The sequence below is a fragment of the Argentina anserina genome, chromosome 6, assembly GCF_933775445.1.
Source record: "Argentina anserina chromosome 6, drPotAnse1.1, whole genome shotgun sequence".
Taxonomy (NCBI): domain Eukaryota; kingdom Viridiplantae; phylum Streptophyta; class Magnoliopsida; order Rosales; family Rosaceae; genus Argentina; species Argentina anserina.
The window spans coordinates 28630983-28648663 of record NC_065877.1 but is presented as its reverse complement, the minus strand read 5'-3'; the positions used below and the strand labels follow the sequence as shown (position 1 = coordinate 28648663).

General features: G+C 37.7%; 2 protein-coding genes across 2 annotated transcripts; both read left to right on the top strand.

The window, feature by feature from the left end:
• The first annotated feature begins 5544 nt into the window (after window positions 1-5544).
• LOC126799575 (uncharacterized) lies at window positions 5545-6637 on the top strand. Its single transcript, XM_050526805.1, has 2 exons — window positions 5545-5842; window positions 6307-6637. The coding sequence occupies exons 1-2, from the start codon at window positions 5580-5582 to the stop codon at window positions 6548-6550; spliced, it is 507 nt and encodes a 168-aa protein (XP_050382762.1). The 5' UTR covers window positions 5545-5579; the 3' UTR covers window positions 6551-6637.
• Window positions 6638-7884: 1247 nt separating this feature from the next.
• Window positions 7885-9667, top strand: LOC126798984 (uncharacterized). Its single transcript, XM_050526086.1, has 3 exons — window positions 7885-8310; window positions 8551-8721; window positions 9437-9667. Exons 1-2 carry the CDS (start codon window positions 7914-7916, stop codon window positions 8688-8690), a joined length of 537 nt encoding a protein of 178 aa, XP_050382043.1. The 5' UTR covers window positions 7885-7913; the 3' UTR covers window positions 8691-8721; window positions 9437-9667.
• The last annotated feature ends 8014 nt before the right edge of the window (window positions 9668-17681 follow it).

Below are 17681 nucleotides of genomic sequence, written 5' to 3'. Positions count from 1 at the left end.
ATGTTCAAGGCTTCTGTTTGATCATCACTAAATCAATTGTGACGCATAAAATGAATTCTCACACAACCAAACCTCGTGTTATGATTTCAGCAAAGTTACTGGACGTGAGTTGTCTCATAACTTAGTGATTAGTTCAGTGCATGAATATATGTGACCTTAAAATTAAGTACATAGTACAAGTGAATAACATCGAGCTTACATGTAATATATCTTCATTTTGCCACTTTTGAAGGTTGCAAACTTGCAGTGGTATGCAGAAGTCGCTCGATCGATGATGAACAACCAAGCACCAAAATATGATGATTATACCAATAAATTAAACTACGTTGTGGTGAGAGCCCTAGCAACACGCACCCAGTCACAACTCAGAAGGAGATATTCATAAAAATTAGCATGCATCTTCAACAACATTCAAAAGGTCGCATTAGGATGGATCATTTTTTTTTTCAGAAGGATTAGGATAGATCATTGAACATGCGGAACTATGAAAGTCTCTATAATTTTATAAATTGTTTCAAACCGATCAATTAAACAAAATTTCTTCAACTATTTCTTGTCAAACATTCATTGATCACAATCGAACACCTACGCAGCTACAAAACGAACTTTGCCTGCTCGACTATGATGATCAATTTAAACTTGTTTCCTGCAATAATTGCCTACTACGTACTGCTTTGTTTAGAATTAGCTACATTTCCACTTAAACAAGAGCTCCCTTATGAGCACAAGAACAGGCAGGTCCGACTTGTAGTTTGGGAGTGAAAATTGAGGTAAAGATTTCCATTACACACCCTTGAATATTTTGAAGTGAAGACCAGCACTTTGCTATGTCATCTGGGTTTGATGGCGGCAGTTGGCCTGGGATGTTAGAGGGGGTGGGAGGTGGTGGCGAGAGTGACGACGGTGGTTGTGGTAGAGAGGGTGACGGTAATGGTGATTCTTGCGCTAATAACCCGATTGCGCTAAGTACTAGGAAAAGTATTGTTTCAGCTGCTCTAGACATGGTGACAAAGCAGAAATTCCCCAAATCAAAAGCGTTAATGTGTTTGCTTTGGTGCTTAATTTGTTGATTGGTGGAAAAAGTATGGATCTACATATAGCATGTCCATGAAACTGTTAAGTAAAACATGCCTTAATTTCATTGAAGTTATATACGTACGTACGGGTCAAATTTCAAGAAAATACGTCTTTCAAACTATGTCCCTCACAACTTTGTGATATAAAGTTGTTAATGCTGTGATTATACTCTATTTAGTACGCCGTACTCCTCGTGGATATGGTACGCCGTACTCCTCGTGGATATGGTACGCCGTACTCCTTGTCTCCTTCCTGCCACAGGTAGTACACGTCGTCAAAGTAGAGACCACGGCGGCGTGGTCTTCGACTCTCTGACGCTTAAGTTAGGGCGATGGTAATTTATGTAGAGTTACGGTAGGGAGTTCAGTGTACTTACCTTGTAAGGTCAAGAGTCTGACCTTTTATTGTTGAGTTGAAGTGGATCGTTTACTTGCCATTCGATGTGGGACGACGTCCGATTAAGGTGCTCTCTGGAGCCTTCTTTGAGATGCGCGTGAGGGCGCGTCCGTAGTCAATTTGGGCCGCGGGGAGGCCCATTGCGTAGTTAGTGCGGCTGATTTGCTATTAGTATTGTAAGACTGTGCTATACACTAGCCTTAATGCACTGATAGTTGTGCTGATTATGGCGGGCATAAGCCTATGCCAACAAAAGTAATGTCAGAAATCAAGTGCAATAAAACACCAAGCTAGTTACAATCCGTTATCGGAAGACTGATAAATAATACGTACATAGATACACCAAGATCACAATTTGATATTTTTTACGATCAAACTTGTAACGTACATGAAATTGAGAAAATTGTATATGTCACCGTAGTACCACGTGACGATATCTAGTGGTCCTCTTTATATGTTATATTTCGACACGTAGATTTATTACACTAAAATTATGATTTAACATATTTTTATTATTTGTGAAATGACATTTATGAGTATTGATGATTTTAAACTAGATTTTGGGTTTAGGGTTTAGAGTTTAGAGTGTATGGTGTAGGGTTTTAGAGTTGAGGATTTATGGTTTATGGTATTAGAGTGTAGGGTGTATGGTTTTAGAAAGAAACTCAAAATAGTCTTTGACAAAATAGCTTAAATATAATTTTTCTAACTAAACCTTGTATGTCAAATTGTAATTTAAATAGTATACCACTATGTATTACCACGTGGTGCAGTAGCATTGAAAAATTTATCCTTGAAATTAGGTCCACTATTAATTTCTATACACCAAATTATAAAATCTAGGCTTCGATACATGAACTTAGAAACTTGATACAAAATCGGTGGATACCGTTAATGACAGTGTGATCTCTTGTGCCATCAATCAATGCTTTTTGCACAGCGCACACTATTTTCACTCTTCACATTTCACAAACCCAACTTCATCCATTCAAATCCCCATTCGCCCATAAATTTTAGAACTTCTGCTACAAGCCTACAACTTCAATCTTACTTGCTAATTACACCCAAAGAGGGCAAAGCCTATGAGATAATAGATAGACCAGAGATACATCTCACACAATCAGAATCCAACCAAACCAACGCAGCAACTTTCTTTCAATTTCCATGGAACATATAAGAAACCCACAAGAATCTGTGTTATAAAAATTGAGGACTTACATCAAAACCTTTGGACCAGAAAGAAAAGTAGATACATATGCAATCCAAAACATGGAGCCCTTTCTAATAAGGACTTAGTTGTTAAGGACGTTCAATCTCCACCCTCAGATCAACTGAATGGTTCTAATTCTAAAAACTAAAATAACATGAACACACCCAATCAGGCCACCCTCTTCATCTCCATCTCCACCGCTCTCTATGAAACCACCTCTTCCATCGGTTCCCAATCTCACAAGTACTTTCAGCCGGAAAGTTCTGAAATTTTGACCGGAAAACGGTTCGTTGGGGGAAATCAAATATTATGGCCAAATGATGAAGGAAGACCTACATCGGAGGCTTCAAGTTATAATCACCCATTTAACTGAATTTTGAAATAAGAGATTGTTTGAATGGAGCAACTCCACCGTGTTGGGCTCTGATTGCCATCTTAGATTCTTAGTGGGTTGTTGTGGATCGATAAGTTGGGAAGAAGTGAAGAACTACCTGATTTTTTTCTTAGATCAATATCCATGAGAGTGGGTTTTGTGGGCACTGGGTTGTATACTATCTAAATAGTGTTATTTTACTTCTGTAAACAAAAAAACTGAGATGAATGACGAAGTAGAAGGGTACCAAGGGCTTCATCAAGTTATTATGATTGCAACTTAAAACTGGGTACCTTAGAAAATTGGAGGCTGGGAAGCAGACGAAGAGGAGGGATTGAGGGAAGAGGGTGATATGATTGGGTGTATTCGTGCTTACTTTAGTCTTTAAAATTTAGAACCATTCAGTTGATATGAGGGTGGAGATTGAAGGTCCTTACCAAGTCCTTAACGTCCTTATTAGAAAGGGCTCTTCCAAAACATACCCAGGACCCAAACCCCTCATCTTCATCGGGGCTCAATCTCCGTCTTCTTATTCTTCACAACGCTAAAAGTCCTCAAATCTCCAATCTAAGGTACTCCAACTAGACCCATCGGCTCATTCTCCATCATATCTTTTTTTTCCTCTGTCGATCAGCACCCAAATGAACAAAGCAGTACTCACTTCTTTGACTCTAGACCTAGCAACTAAAAATGAGACAGAAACAAAGAGGAGGTCAGCAATGACAGGCGTTAACGCTGTAGGCAGGGCAGTTGTGATTTGGAGAATTGGGAATCCTTCAAATTGGGAGAAATTTTGAAAAATAGCTCTTTTTAGCCTTTGAATTGATTATTAACCACGTTTTACCAAACAGTTGGAAAATAACCATATCAAGGGGATTAAATGTCTTATATACCCTTATTTAAATTTCTAGTGAGTTCCCGACCTTCATTCATTGTTTCAAACCCCTCATGCGCCAATAGGAATCTGGTTAGTGCTCTTTTCTCACCATGTTTTTCCTTGCTGATTATGCTGAATTTCTAAGGGAAGCAAATGCAGTGGAATGAGGTGAGCTGGAGTACAGAATTCGTTAACGTCTCTCTTTTTTACCCAAGAGTTTGAAAGCCAAAAGTTGGAGATCATTCTTTTGCTGTCACTTGATCATCAGTTGATCTTTGATCTCCATTACATGTAGTCCATACGATCATTTAGAGAGCTCGTATCCAACAATGGAGGAAAGATCATTCTTCCCTTGGATCCTTATCTAAGAGAGTGCTACAAGAGTGATAAAGTTCATCCTTGATGTTTCATTTGATAGTTCCTTGATGTTCATTTGCATTTTCAATTTGCTAAGAGAACATCAATTAAATATACATAGCTAGCTAGCATTTGTATTACATATTCCTACTAAGATTAATTTATAGGGAATAGTACATAGGCTCTCCAAAAGTACTTTTCGATTTGATCATCAACACAAACAGATTTGGTAATTCGTTTGTAAATAAAACTTATACTTCACCCGATCAAAAAGATCATGTTCGTCTAATAGCATATGCCACAAGTTGATTGGGAAGTGGGCTTCCGGCCATTGAAAATTATGATCATTCAAGATAGTTGTTTCTCTTGTTTTTGTAATGCACTTTTTGTGGTTTGAAAGGTTGGGAATCGATAGTAATTTAGATGAGGGTATATGAGACATTTAGTTCCCTAATATGGTTATTTTTCAATTGTTTGATAAAACATGATTAATAATCAATTCAGAGGCTAAAAAGAGGCCATTTTTGAAAATTTCTCTCAAATTGGGGCTAGAGATGTAAGGAGAAGGTTTCTCAGGGTTAAAACCACGAGGGGACCAAATGTCCTTACAAATTATAACACCCGTCTATAAATTAATGGCGTCAATGACATCGTGTGTATATATTAAGTTAGACTTGATATCTAATGTATTAAAAGTTATGTTTCAAAAGTTGATGTATTGAAATTAATAATGGCCTATAATTCATATATATTTTGCTGCAGTATATATAATTTTTTTGTTCTAAAAAAAAAAATTCACCGAAAATTTCACTAAACAAGTAAGCAGTAAAAATATTTGTGACTACATTTTTGTTGTACGTAGATTTTGAATTACGTAGTTAATTAGTGGAGCCGTGGAGAATAGTAAACCTGATTATCTAATCAGTTATAGCACAAATGTACCCTTGCTCTGCTAGTGCTAGGGTTTCTCCAATTCTTTTCGACAAAGGAGGGTTGAAGGAAATTTAGGGATTTTAATATTTTTACAGAACATTTGGCCGGGGAGTGTATATATGATTCATTTTCTAAATTACATAACAACTTACACGTATCTTTGCAAAAAATGATAGGGGGCGTCGACGGGTACACCAAGAACCATGCAACGTCACGTAGCACTTGTGTGCCGACACTTGTCCTGACCTGAAAACGTGTCCCGAAAGCAGGACACCTCATTCAGTTTTCTTCATCTAAAGCGGTTCCCAGCATCATAATACTCGATACTCCTTTCAGAACCCATCTGCAGCACAATAATGGAACTCAAACACACCAGAATCCTTGCCCCGATTATTCTCATTCTCCTCTGCTTCGTCGTCTCTATTTCTGCCTTTACAGTTCGAGACGGCGAAGAACGAGAGAGGGAAGAAGTACCAATTCACAAACCATCGTTGTGGGAGATCTTTAAAAATGGCTTCCCTCCCTATACATCTTCCCCCTTGAAAGTTTCGAGTTACCGGGACAAGCTCAAGTCGCTAACATCGCAACTACATGCCTACTTCTTCCCTCCTAATTTGGAGTAAGTTCCTCATGAAATCCATCATCGAGCTACTTATCCTACTCTTCATGTAGTAACACTACTTAATTTGTGTTGAAAGTTAAAATGATGCAAACTCCGTCATGTCCTTCATTTCCATCAATTTTGTAATGGTTTGGGGTTTTTTTAATTTGTTTTGGAATAATTGGCTTGTTAGTCATATGGGAAAGTATTTATGTGTGTTGAAATTTTATATATCTATGATTGTTCATGCATGTCTAATAGCTAGATGGAAACTGTGCAACTGAGGCCTGATCATGGATTCTTAGCGAGTTTAGCAACGATTTTCTGTATAAGTGCGTGTAGTCACTATAGTTATGAGTTTCTTGGCATGAGCATTGTGTAACATGCATCTTTAAGTTTTTGCTACCTTATATATCCCGAGGGGAATGTCATGATCGATGAATTGAGGATGATATAGATCTGTGCTGTGTGAGTGAATGAAGTTTTAGGGGAACTACCAGTGGTGATGATGAAGCAAGAGTTGATCAATCTAGCAGTCCCGGAGGCGGTGGTGGAGCTGGAGAAAAGGTGAAAGAAGCGCTGAGCAAGAGCTTCGTGAAAAGCAAAGAAACTGTGGAGGACACGGCTAAATCGGCAGCCAGAGCTGTAGGAGAAACTATGCATGAGACCAAGGAGAATGTGAAAAGGAGCTTTTCTGATAGAGGTGGTCATCAACCTGAGCTGTGAACATACAGACCGTTATGAACATCTGGGTGGTTCTTAGCTTCTACTATATATATATATATATACATATATATATGTATAGATATATATAATAATATCCTTCATGTATGCGTGGATCGATATGTATGAATCGATGCTATTTTCAGCTGTTAAGTTCAAATTTATTTCGCAACACGGTGTAACTTATAATGAGAACTTTAAAATGGAGAACATAGTTAAATTTTTAGATTCATATCGGGTTTCTGTTGCATCAATTAGTTTCGTTAATGCACTTCTCCACTGGGGAAAACATAAATTCCGCTTGTCTACAGAAAACTTTGTGGTATTTCAATATGTTCATTTTCATGATCCCATTCACAAGTTCACCATATCACACAGTTAAAAGTTTGTCGTCGACATTGTTTATGAAAGTTGCACGAAGCTGTTGATGTATTATTGCTACTGATTCCAATAGGAATTAAGTTGTCACCTAGCTCTTCCTTTATTTCTTTGTTCTTCTCTGTTTGATCTATTTTCAAGTGACCTGAAAATTTTTGGAGGAAAACTAGATTTTGATAAATTGGTTGTAATATTGTTCGGACCTTGGGGTCATAATCCAACAAGTGACATTTAACATCATAGACTATATATGAATGTTTAATTCTCCTGTGATTTACTATCGAGATAGCTTCTAGAGTTCTCTAGTTATCGTGGGCGGGTTTTTTTTTTATATTTGAACAGAGGTAAAATTCATTAAATAAGAATTCTAGCATATTCTTGATAATCTCCTCTCGACTGGATTATAGTGTTTCGGAGATACTTAACAATTTTCAATTATAGTGGTTAGGGAATAGGTTAGCGAAAAACAATCAAATTTTTCGTTGAAATGTCAAAAACATGAAATTAAAGGAATTTTTATTTATAGCTATACATATAATGTGACGATAATGCAGTTTCATAGGTGCAATATGCATGGCATAACTAACTTATTTTATAATTTTTCGTGTCAACTAGATACGTGACTGACTAATTGTATACCGTTTTATAAGAAAATATTTTTTTATAAAAGAGACTTCCTGATTTTTAAATGTGCAATAGCCACCGTAAGACTAAATACCCAATAATCAACTCGTGTTGACTGCCAAATCTCTATTGAATTTAGAAAATTGTTATGAATCACTTTCAATATGAAAAGGCATAGATAATTGGGGACTTGGGTGTTCTAACTTGCCGACCTCTCTAACAATTAAAATATAGTAATAAGAAAAACGAAAAATAAAAAGAATGAAAGAAAAAAGAAAATCTGATTTTCCTTATATAACCTCAGACCTGCACTGCCTGGCCCTCCCACATCTCTCTCTCTCTCTCTCTCTCTCTCTCACCTTCCATGGCAAGGTCTCTCTCCCAAACCCTCACCCTCACCCGCCGCCACCTCACCCCCAAAACGCCGTCGTCTTCCTCCTCGCGATTCATCGCCCTCCGCGCCCAATCCAGCCTCCCCTTCCACCATGACCAGACCGATCCCGCCGCCTCCGACTCCTCCCCCGCCGTCGATCCCCTCCTCCGCAAGCTCGAGGACGCCATCCACCTCATCATCGTCCGCAAATCCGCCCCCGATTGGCTCCCCTTCGTCCCCGGCGCCTCCTACTGGGTCCCCCCGCCGCGTTCTAGATCCCACGGCCTCGCTCAGCTCGTCGAGAAGCTCGCCAATCCCTTGACCGAGGAGGAGTCCATGTCTACCACCACCGTCCGCGGCTGGCCTTCTTCCGCTTATTTCACTCAAGGTTTTCATCTCCATTCTTGTTTTCCAATTTATTTTTGTGTTATTTGTAAATTCAATTGTATAATTCGAATGCACAATTTGATCGTCGATTAATTTTAATGAAGAAATTAAGGCTCATTTGATTTAATTCATGTTTTGAGCTTTGAATAATTTTGATTTGTACGAATGCATACAAGTTTAGAGCATTGAAATATGTATTCAATCTTGTTGTTGATTTGTTGTAATTTGTTATCCGTTATAGGTTCGGCTCCTCCGGTGATGGAGGCCTTTATTCCGAAACCTACTAGCGTGGAGCCGAAGGCTGAGAATGTGGAGCAAAGGTTGGATAGTGGCGATCATAAGTCGGATAATGTACCCGAGTCTGAGGAGGAAGAAGGATGAGCCCTACGGTTTCTATTAAGTGGCGTCTGAGGTGAGCTTGTTTGGAGATTTATTTGCCAATTTTGTAGTTGTGAATGGGTTGTATTTGCTCATTGAGGCCAATGTATGTATGATCAAAGAGTCGAGGTAATTCAGGGGTTTCTAAAGATGGATTGAGGGTAGCCTTATAATAGATATTTAGGCTTGCAAAGAAGTTTACATAAGTAGGTGAGAAGAGTGAGTGAGTTTTCTCTTTTAAATGAAACCGGACTATAATTCTAGATTTTGACCATGCTTCTATGTGTTGCACAATGCACTGCGGTCAACTTTGGCCTAAATTGGTGATCGGTCCTTTGACCTTGTATATTGTTTTGGTATATGAATATTCAATTGACTTAAGAGAGGTGTGGGAGTTGCTACTTAAGATGTCAAATCATTCAATGAATACAAATTTTGATTCTTCGTTGCGTTTTTGTAATGCGGTCAACTCAAAAAATATTTATTTTGAAAAAATAAAAACTGCCCTGGTAGACAGTGTTGATGCTGTTGGGGTTATCGTAGGGAAGTGGTTCATGGTTGAAGTAGTGCTAACATGTGGTGATGTTAGTGTTTAAATTTCCTTGCAAGCAATTACCTGGCGATAGTCAGAGAGTACTAAATTTTAAGTCTTCTAGTCTAGTAGTAAAGTAAACCTATTTTGCTTGAAAGCTAATTATATGTTGCTTGCTGGATGTGCCGGCTTATGTAGTTTTGTATGCTTTGTGTAGGATCAAAGATGTATTAATGAAAGGCATTTTGTCAAGGTGAAGAGCTGTGTACAGATGCAACCGGGTTAGTTGAGATAAAGTAGCTTCTATCCCAAAGTTCAGTACCCAAAATGAGCCATTGTAATTATTTCCTTTTACGTATGTAAATAGAAGAAATCAATAACTCTATCAAGTGTACGTTATTTGTACTGACCTCCCCCTGTACATTATGTTGTCGGAATTATCATCTACACTCCGGGTTTTGATGATCATGTAAATATCAATGAAAATGACACCACTTTCTTCTCCAAGATTACAATTTCTTTCAGTTATGTCTTGATTGAGTAATCCTTTCTTCCTGACCAAGTCATGAGCTAATTGCTTTTGGTTTATAAGAACCAAAAGAACTACTTATACAGGAAATTAATATAAAACCAGCCGTGTTTGGACTGGAATTACTCTCTTCAACTGGTACTGCTTTCCATTCAATAATTGGGGGCTGGCCTGTGATTGTGCTTAGGTTGATTTGTGTTCTGTATTGGACTCGTTTTTGGTGTGTATATTTATATATTGATACAGTCGTACTTGGAGCCATGTTAATGTACTGTGTATAAGAGTCAATGAAAAATCGATAATGGCACATGCACAATTCAGCAATTAGGTCGGTAAAGTAGCAAGTTGTAATATTGACAATGCTTATCAAAGATCCGAATCGTATTTAACAAATTTGTTGCAATTTTGTAGTGCTGTCTCGCACAGCTTTGTCGGCTCTTCCATGATCATCCGCCTTGTACTGCAAAATTAGTTTCTTAGAATTACCTATTACAGTGAATTTCTTATTACACCGTAGCTATTGTTGGGGTGGACCGCTCAATTTCCGGTGTTTTAGTCTCCTTGCTTCGATTCTGAACGGTTGTTTTTGTATGTTTTGGATCGGCACATCATCAATTCCATCAGAATTGATGATATTGAAGATTTTGAACCCTGCAAGGTTTTTTTTTTCTTATTTTCAGTATCGAGATCGGACTACTGGAGTTCTTTACAAGCATTTTGTTCTTTTGGTATTGGAGTGGAGTCATCAAGTTAACTAACGGACAGTTTAATGGAATCAATTCCTGCAGTGTGCATATTTGATGGAATCACTCTTTATTTGTATGCTCGTTAAACTCTTATAGCATACACAAGCCGATACCACCATTCTATATGTTCTCTGATCTTCACTCAAGAGTCAAGAGGACAGTAATGTGAAATGCGTTTTCTAGTACGAGTGTAGCCGTTCTAAGAGTAATGATGCTTACATATTACAGTTGTTACTGAATAAAATATAATTGTAACCCCCTCATATTATAAAACCTTCATATTGAAGATCTATAAATGAGCCTTACTTTCTCCAACAATGAGTCAAGCAAACATATATATTATAAGTTTATAACCCTTTTGATTTTAGGACTTCAGGAGTTCCCGCTTTGCCACCATGTCTAGAGCAGCTCAAGCAATATTTTCCCTAGTGCTGATGGCAACATGTGCTGCAACCGGGCTAGTTTATCAGACACCACCACCGCAACCTCCCCCCTTTCACCTGCCGCCATTAAACGACATAATACACTGTCGGTCTTCAGTTCAGAACATTCCGGGGTGTTTATTGGAAATCTTTGACTCAGTTGAGAGTCTCAAACCAGAATTATTAGGCCCTGCCTGTTGTAAAGCTTTCCTTGCGATTGAAGACAGTTGCTTGCCAAATATGTTCCCTGTAAATCCGTTCTTTGCTAAGTCTGCTCCACTGCTCAGGAACAAGCTAGTGTGCGGCAATTCTGGTTCGAAGGAGGTTGGGCCAAAGCACTAGTAGCTAGCTAGGCAACTACCACAGGATCGGACAACTTTGAGCATTTGTCTGTCAGGCGGTTCTTTGTGGTTGCTTTGATGTTATAATTCCGGATTGTGATCCATTGTTTTGACAAGGAATAATAACTTAATAATAAAGATAGAGCGAGAGAGATGTTATGAAGGAATAACAAGTAAAGAGAGGCAACTACCACAGAAGACCAGTTTTGTGGTTGCTTTGACGTTAAAGTGATCAATGTTTTCAATGCTCTCTCTCTCTCACGTACACAAAGTCTCAAACTATTCTTGGATGCAAAACAACGCCATTTCGATGAATTTATATAACCATCGAATATTCAAATTAATAGTACGGTACTTTAGCGAACATGCATACATCCAAGAAATTTTCTTTATGCAGATGGTTTCCAAGTAGCTATAGACTACCTCGATCGCGCATGCATGAACCTCTTCTGCTATATGCTACTCTAAGTACGTAGTACGTACTATACGTCTACAAGCCATTAGACAACATCTGATTGCATATAGAAGCAGGTGTAAGTTTCTGGCCTGTACATTCAAGCAATATTAGTCTTTGCTCGGCTAGCTAGCTCTTGTATATTATATCCCAGCAATCAGAGAAGGACGTTAAAAAAATAATGAATAAAGCTTACAATAATAAAATCAAATGTTGGTTTATAATTTGATGCGTAACTACACGTCCTAGTAATGAACATCAGAACATGATTGATGAGATTTAGGAACTGGTGTTGGCCAGGGTGGGAGCAAAAATTGGTAAGAGTCCGGCCGTGGGATCATCCTCACGCGAAGCCGATTCGTGAGTATCTCAGACTTTCAGAAAAGTATGTTGTATTTCAGTATTTGACGTCGTCGCTGGAGACAGATATATACAAGATATCTTTATTGTCTGGGTCGAAACCTAGCACCTGCTCAACATACATCGTCTCTACGGAGGCAGTAATGATGGGACCATCAAATCCACGGTGACGAATATGATGTTCCTCTTTCTTGTTTGCTCATATCAGCATCAACATATCTCATGGCGGCAGCAGAAACTAATTAATCGATGCAAAGTACCTTGACCAAAACACCATAATATATCTAATATATATAGAAGACCGAAGTCATCCTCTAATATTCCTATTTCCTTTTTTTGAAGACTACAAAATTCTTTACCCCCAAGTCTTGTGCACGAAAATCTCCCATTCGTTTTCTTTAGAAGCTTATATTCATACCCTCCGAAGTCCGAACTTGACATTTGAGCCTTCTATCGTTGTTTACTCAGATCCTCACTTCACCAAAACCCTAAGTTCACGAAATCCCAGTTGTCTATTGGTCAATGGCTCCTGCAGCACCAGCCATAAATACCTTAATTAACTTGATCGGCCACTTCTTGGTGGACCTCAACAACAAGGTCTCCGGCGTCGCCGCGTCGATCTGAGTGGTGAGGCTTACTGGCTGCTCTGAAGCAGCTGTAGTCATTTCATGCAATCGCTTCCTCTGCCTGCCTGTACCATGACTACTTTTTTTATTTATACTGGCAAATTTTCTGTTTCCAAACCGATGACCGGTGAGCAACTAAACGAGTTGTTCCTGCTTTTGAAAAAAAAAACCATGGGTTGTTCCTGCAAATGCTAATTTTGATTATTTAATTTGGGTTTGTAGGGCTGGTTTAAGGCATAATTTTTTTTGATAGAAAATTAAATATCTAAAAAAATTGTAAAGAATATGTTGTAACTAAAGAAAAGTAGTGAGAAAATTGAGGAGATAATAGAAATAAATATAGATTTATTAGTAGAAAATAGTAGACAAAACTTTAAAGTAAAAGAATTTAGAAAACAATTGACAAAAAAAAAGAATTGGGAAGGAGGAGAAAAAAAAAACAGGGATGAAAAAAAGAGAAAAACAAAAGAGGAGAGAATAGAAATAAATATAGATTTACTAATAAAAAATAGTATATAGAAATGTAAGGTAACAAAATTGAGAAAAAAATTGAAAGAATTGGGAAGGAGAAGAAAAGATTAGGGATGAAAAAGATAAAAACAAAAAAAAAAGATTGAAAAAAGAAAAGAATTGGAAAGGATCAGAAAAAATTAGGGATAAAAAAAGAGAAAATAAAAAGAGAAAGGTGGGAATCGAACCCACAACAAAAACTATTAAAAAATAATTAAACTTGGCGTTTAGCCAACTCCACCAACTCAAACTTTAATAAGTGTAGCACATATATTTGGTAATATTTCAGCACAATTTTCGGCTGAGCTATAACCCTACCAGCCCACTAAGTGGTTCCGCCTCTGGATACAGTCTCATCAATCAGTAATGTGCATGTACAAAATAATTTTTTCAACTTACCAACTTGGGGGTTTCCTAGATGACTAGATCGATTGTGACGGTCATGACTGTTGGCTCAGGAATTTGGAGATGTATTGAGTATGCTGTGGACTTCATATGGAAATCATGGAATAGTAATATACAATCAGATTGGATATATCTGAATGGATTTCCTCAGTGAATTTGTATATGCCTTGACCGCAGTACTCTTACGATACTTGCTTTTGATGTCGAAAGTGAGCATTTCCAACGTTTACCATCACCTCATGATCATGAGTTTCCTGTTAATCCGGACTTCCAGAGGCAACTGAACTCGGAGTATATATTGGATGGGAGGCTCTATGTAACAGATGCCTACCACAATAAAATGATTGTCCGGGTGATGAAGGATTGTGGCATAAGGAGTCTTGGACCCGAGATTTTGAACTTAAAGATCGACAGTATGTGTAAATTATTGAACTACGCACGTACAAGGGCAAGCATTGCTATTACGTATCACGACCTCGAAATTTCAAGTGTGAACTCAAAAATTGAAGTTATGAAAAACTCTAAAATAATCTCAATAATTCGAAATCATTTTATCGTCACAGCGTATCGTTACTGAGTTCATAGTACGTCTCAGTCGAATTGATTATTACAAACTAATTTATAATTCAAGCATTATATCAACTGGAAATGTAAAATCCTCTCAATCCTCACCACAAAATAAAGTAAAGAAACTTCGCAATCTGCAGAACTATCCCCTACACCATCGAATATGTGCACCGGGATTGTAAACACAAACCCGGTAAGCTTTACAGCTCGTATGAGTAAAACAACAATATAACATGCATAATAATACAAGAGGTAATACTGAAAACATTCAATTATAAATGTACTCATGAGTCACAGGACGGCCCATCTGGTTGTCCAATAATATCTGAAAATATAAGTGCTCATGAGAAATCAGGCAACCCATATGTTTACCTAAATACATTTATAATACGGGTACTCATGAGACCCATGTACTCATCTGTTACCTCTCATGCAGTACGCCGCCAGACATTGGGCAACCCATCTGTTACCAAATATCCAAAAATATGGGTACTTATAAGCCGGTAACCCATCTGTTACCCTCATGCAGTACACCGACAGATAGACTAGAGTTCTAACTGAATCGTAACTGTCGCCCGGCCAAGGCTAGGTTCCAACATGCTAACACGTCCGAAGACAGAAAACGTTTTAACATAACTCAAGTTAAAACCACGTACAAAACAATCTTCACATGTTTATTGTACAAAAACCAAGCGATTCATACTCGAATAAAATAAATATCAATGCTATAAATAAACTCATTTGAAAAAACAGGAATATGATAGTATATAATATAACAACCATATATATGTATCGATTTGACCATTTATACACATACACAACCCATTATATCATATACATATCATAATTCAATCTTTTAAAATAAGCATAATTATGAATCATCACTAAGGGTAGATTTGTCACTGTAAGATTTTACTCACCTTGTTTTCCTAAGCGTAATTTCCATAATACCGAAAGCAAATCCTTTACATATTTTGTCGATCACCTAGATTGGATAAGAAATGATTAGGCGTTACGTAAAACCTCAAATGCCAAATAGTTCTACTGTTACTGATCAGCAATTTACGGTGTTTACGTAATTACTGTTCACGTATTACTGTTTATATACGTACTGTTTACGTATTACTTTCCATATATGTATTATTTACATATTACTTTTCATGTACGTACTGTTTACGTATTACTATTCCAGTAAATACTAATCACTGATTTACCTTTCAGAAATTACTTTTACAAATACTGTACGTAAATTATTTTTATATTTACTGTACGTAAATTACTTTTATATTTACTATACGTAAATTACTTTTACATTTACTGTACGTAAATTACTTTTATAATTACTATATAGATTTACTTTTTACATTTACCGTACATAAATCACTTTTTACAAAAAAAAAATTAATGTTTTGAAAATTACTGTTCACGCGCCGCCGCACCTGGCCTAAGGCCGCCTCTAGCCCATCTCACCTTCCCTCACGCGCCGCCTAAGGCAGCGGTACTCACTCTACCTCCTCCTCCGATTCTCCACCAAATTGACACAATTTCCACCCCATTCAATCTCAACAATCACATTAAACAAACCCTTACCTAGATTGAACCTTGAAACCACGGGAATGTCGCCGGAGAAGCTTGAACTAGGCGGCGATCGAGATCGAGCAGCGGGCGAGGCGGCGACGCAAATCGGGCTCCAATCTCCTAGCAGGTGACTTCGGCGATGAGGATCGGCGATGGTGAGCTGGTCCCTGTGCTCTGGTCTCGCCGGCGACGAAGCTTGGACGGTGGTGGAGTTGTTGCAGGAGACCGGCGGTGAGAGTCACGCTGCCCGGAGTTGAGAGATCGGCGGCAAAATGTTTTTTGAGAGGGAGAGAGGCTCGGGCCGAGGGGAAGAGTTTCGGGGAGAGAGAGAGAGAGAGAGAGAGAGAGAGAATGAGGGTTTCTGAAATTGGAAACCCTAGCTCCTAATAATTCCTTTTTATACGCTTTTTTAAAATCGGAAACTAACTTCCGTCGCTAATAACTTTCACGTACGACGTCCGATTAGAACTCGTGACGTGTCCACAAAATCATATCGACGAGCTCTACCACTTTCGTAAAGGAAGTTTTCAGAAACGAGCGACTGAGTAAAAGTCGACTCCCGCGTCGCGGAAACGTAACGTTTTTCCAATTTAGATTTCCGAAGACGGTTCCGTTTTCGATTTGACATCGTCGTGAAGCGAAAAATACGATTTATTAAATTTTCCAAGTTTATTCAATTCTAAGAATTCATACAAATTGAATCCGAGAACTCTGGGTTATTACATTACGTAAGCATTTCCAGTATACTTATACTCCTGGATGTCTGGAGCATATATTCTTGTGCGGGTTCGGGTTGATAAGGTGACAGAAAGCATGGATTCATGCATGCACATTCCCAGCTTTGTATCCCTTTAAGATGTCATCAGGAGTCAGAGCTAGCTTTGTTCTTTGACTTCTTTAGTGCTATATGTATACGCGCGCAATTCAATACTTCAAAGTCATGTATCAATACATATAGATGAATGTATATATGTGCAATGTTAGTAGTTCAAGATGTTAAGTAGTGTTTGTGTCTTTGCAGATAATATTGAGATGTTTGGAGTGGCTACCGATCATCCTTAATTTCTTTGTGTTCTCATCAGTTCATCACCATTCCATTTTCGACGTCATCGAATGTTGCTTAATTAACATGCATAGAGTTTTATTTTACGTCATTCTGCGAATCCTAGCCTATTTAAATGAAAGCTTGAATGCCAGCTGCTAAGTAAATGGATTGGAACCCTAGCCTATATATTTAGTATACATATGAAACTTTCAGTTTCTCACTGCTCTGATATGAATTGGCCTTTGTTATATACTTTTATATAACTCTCATGCATTATCAACAAAACCCTAGCCGTTGCCGTTTTCTGGTTTAAAACCCCACACCCAATTAGGAGAATTAAAATTAAAGAAAAGTTAGAATTTGAGAGAAAATAAAGGAGAATCAAATTGATTGATTGCCACACTTAATTTATGGGGAGAATCAAAATTAAATTTGACTCTCCTAATCAAGACATAAAGTAATTATTTGAATAAAGATTACAATATCTCTCTGCAATCCAAATTTTGTTAATTTGAGTCTAAACACGGTAAACATCACTCAATCCAAAATTCGTCGTAAGTTTACTCTGAAAATTGATTCCATTTCCTTTAAGTATAAAAACTTCTTATTTGATTTTAAATTAATTAATAACCACTTCCATAACCTAGTAGCTTTCAATTTTCACTAATATCTCATGATAAATAAATATGAAAGTATATGCAATAAACGAATCTAGTTTCAAGCTTGTAGCTATAAACTTTGGTAACTATGAACATTGAAGCTAGATATATAAACTAGAATCATACAAAAAGAGCTTGCAATCACATTTTTGGTCAATAAGAGATGGGTGGTTAACTTGCTATAAGTATCATCCAGAAAGAATTTTCATTAACCATAACA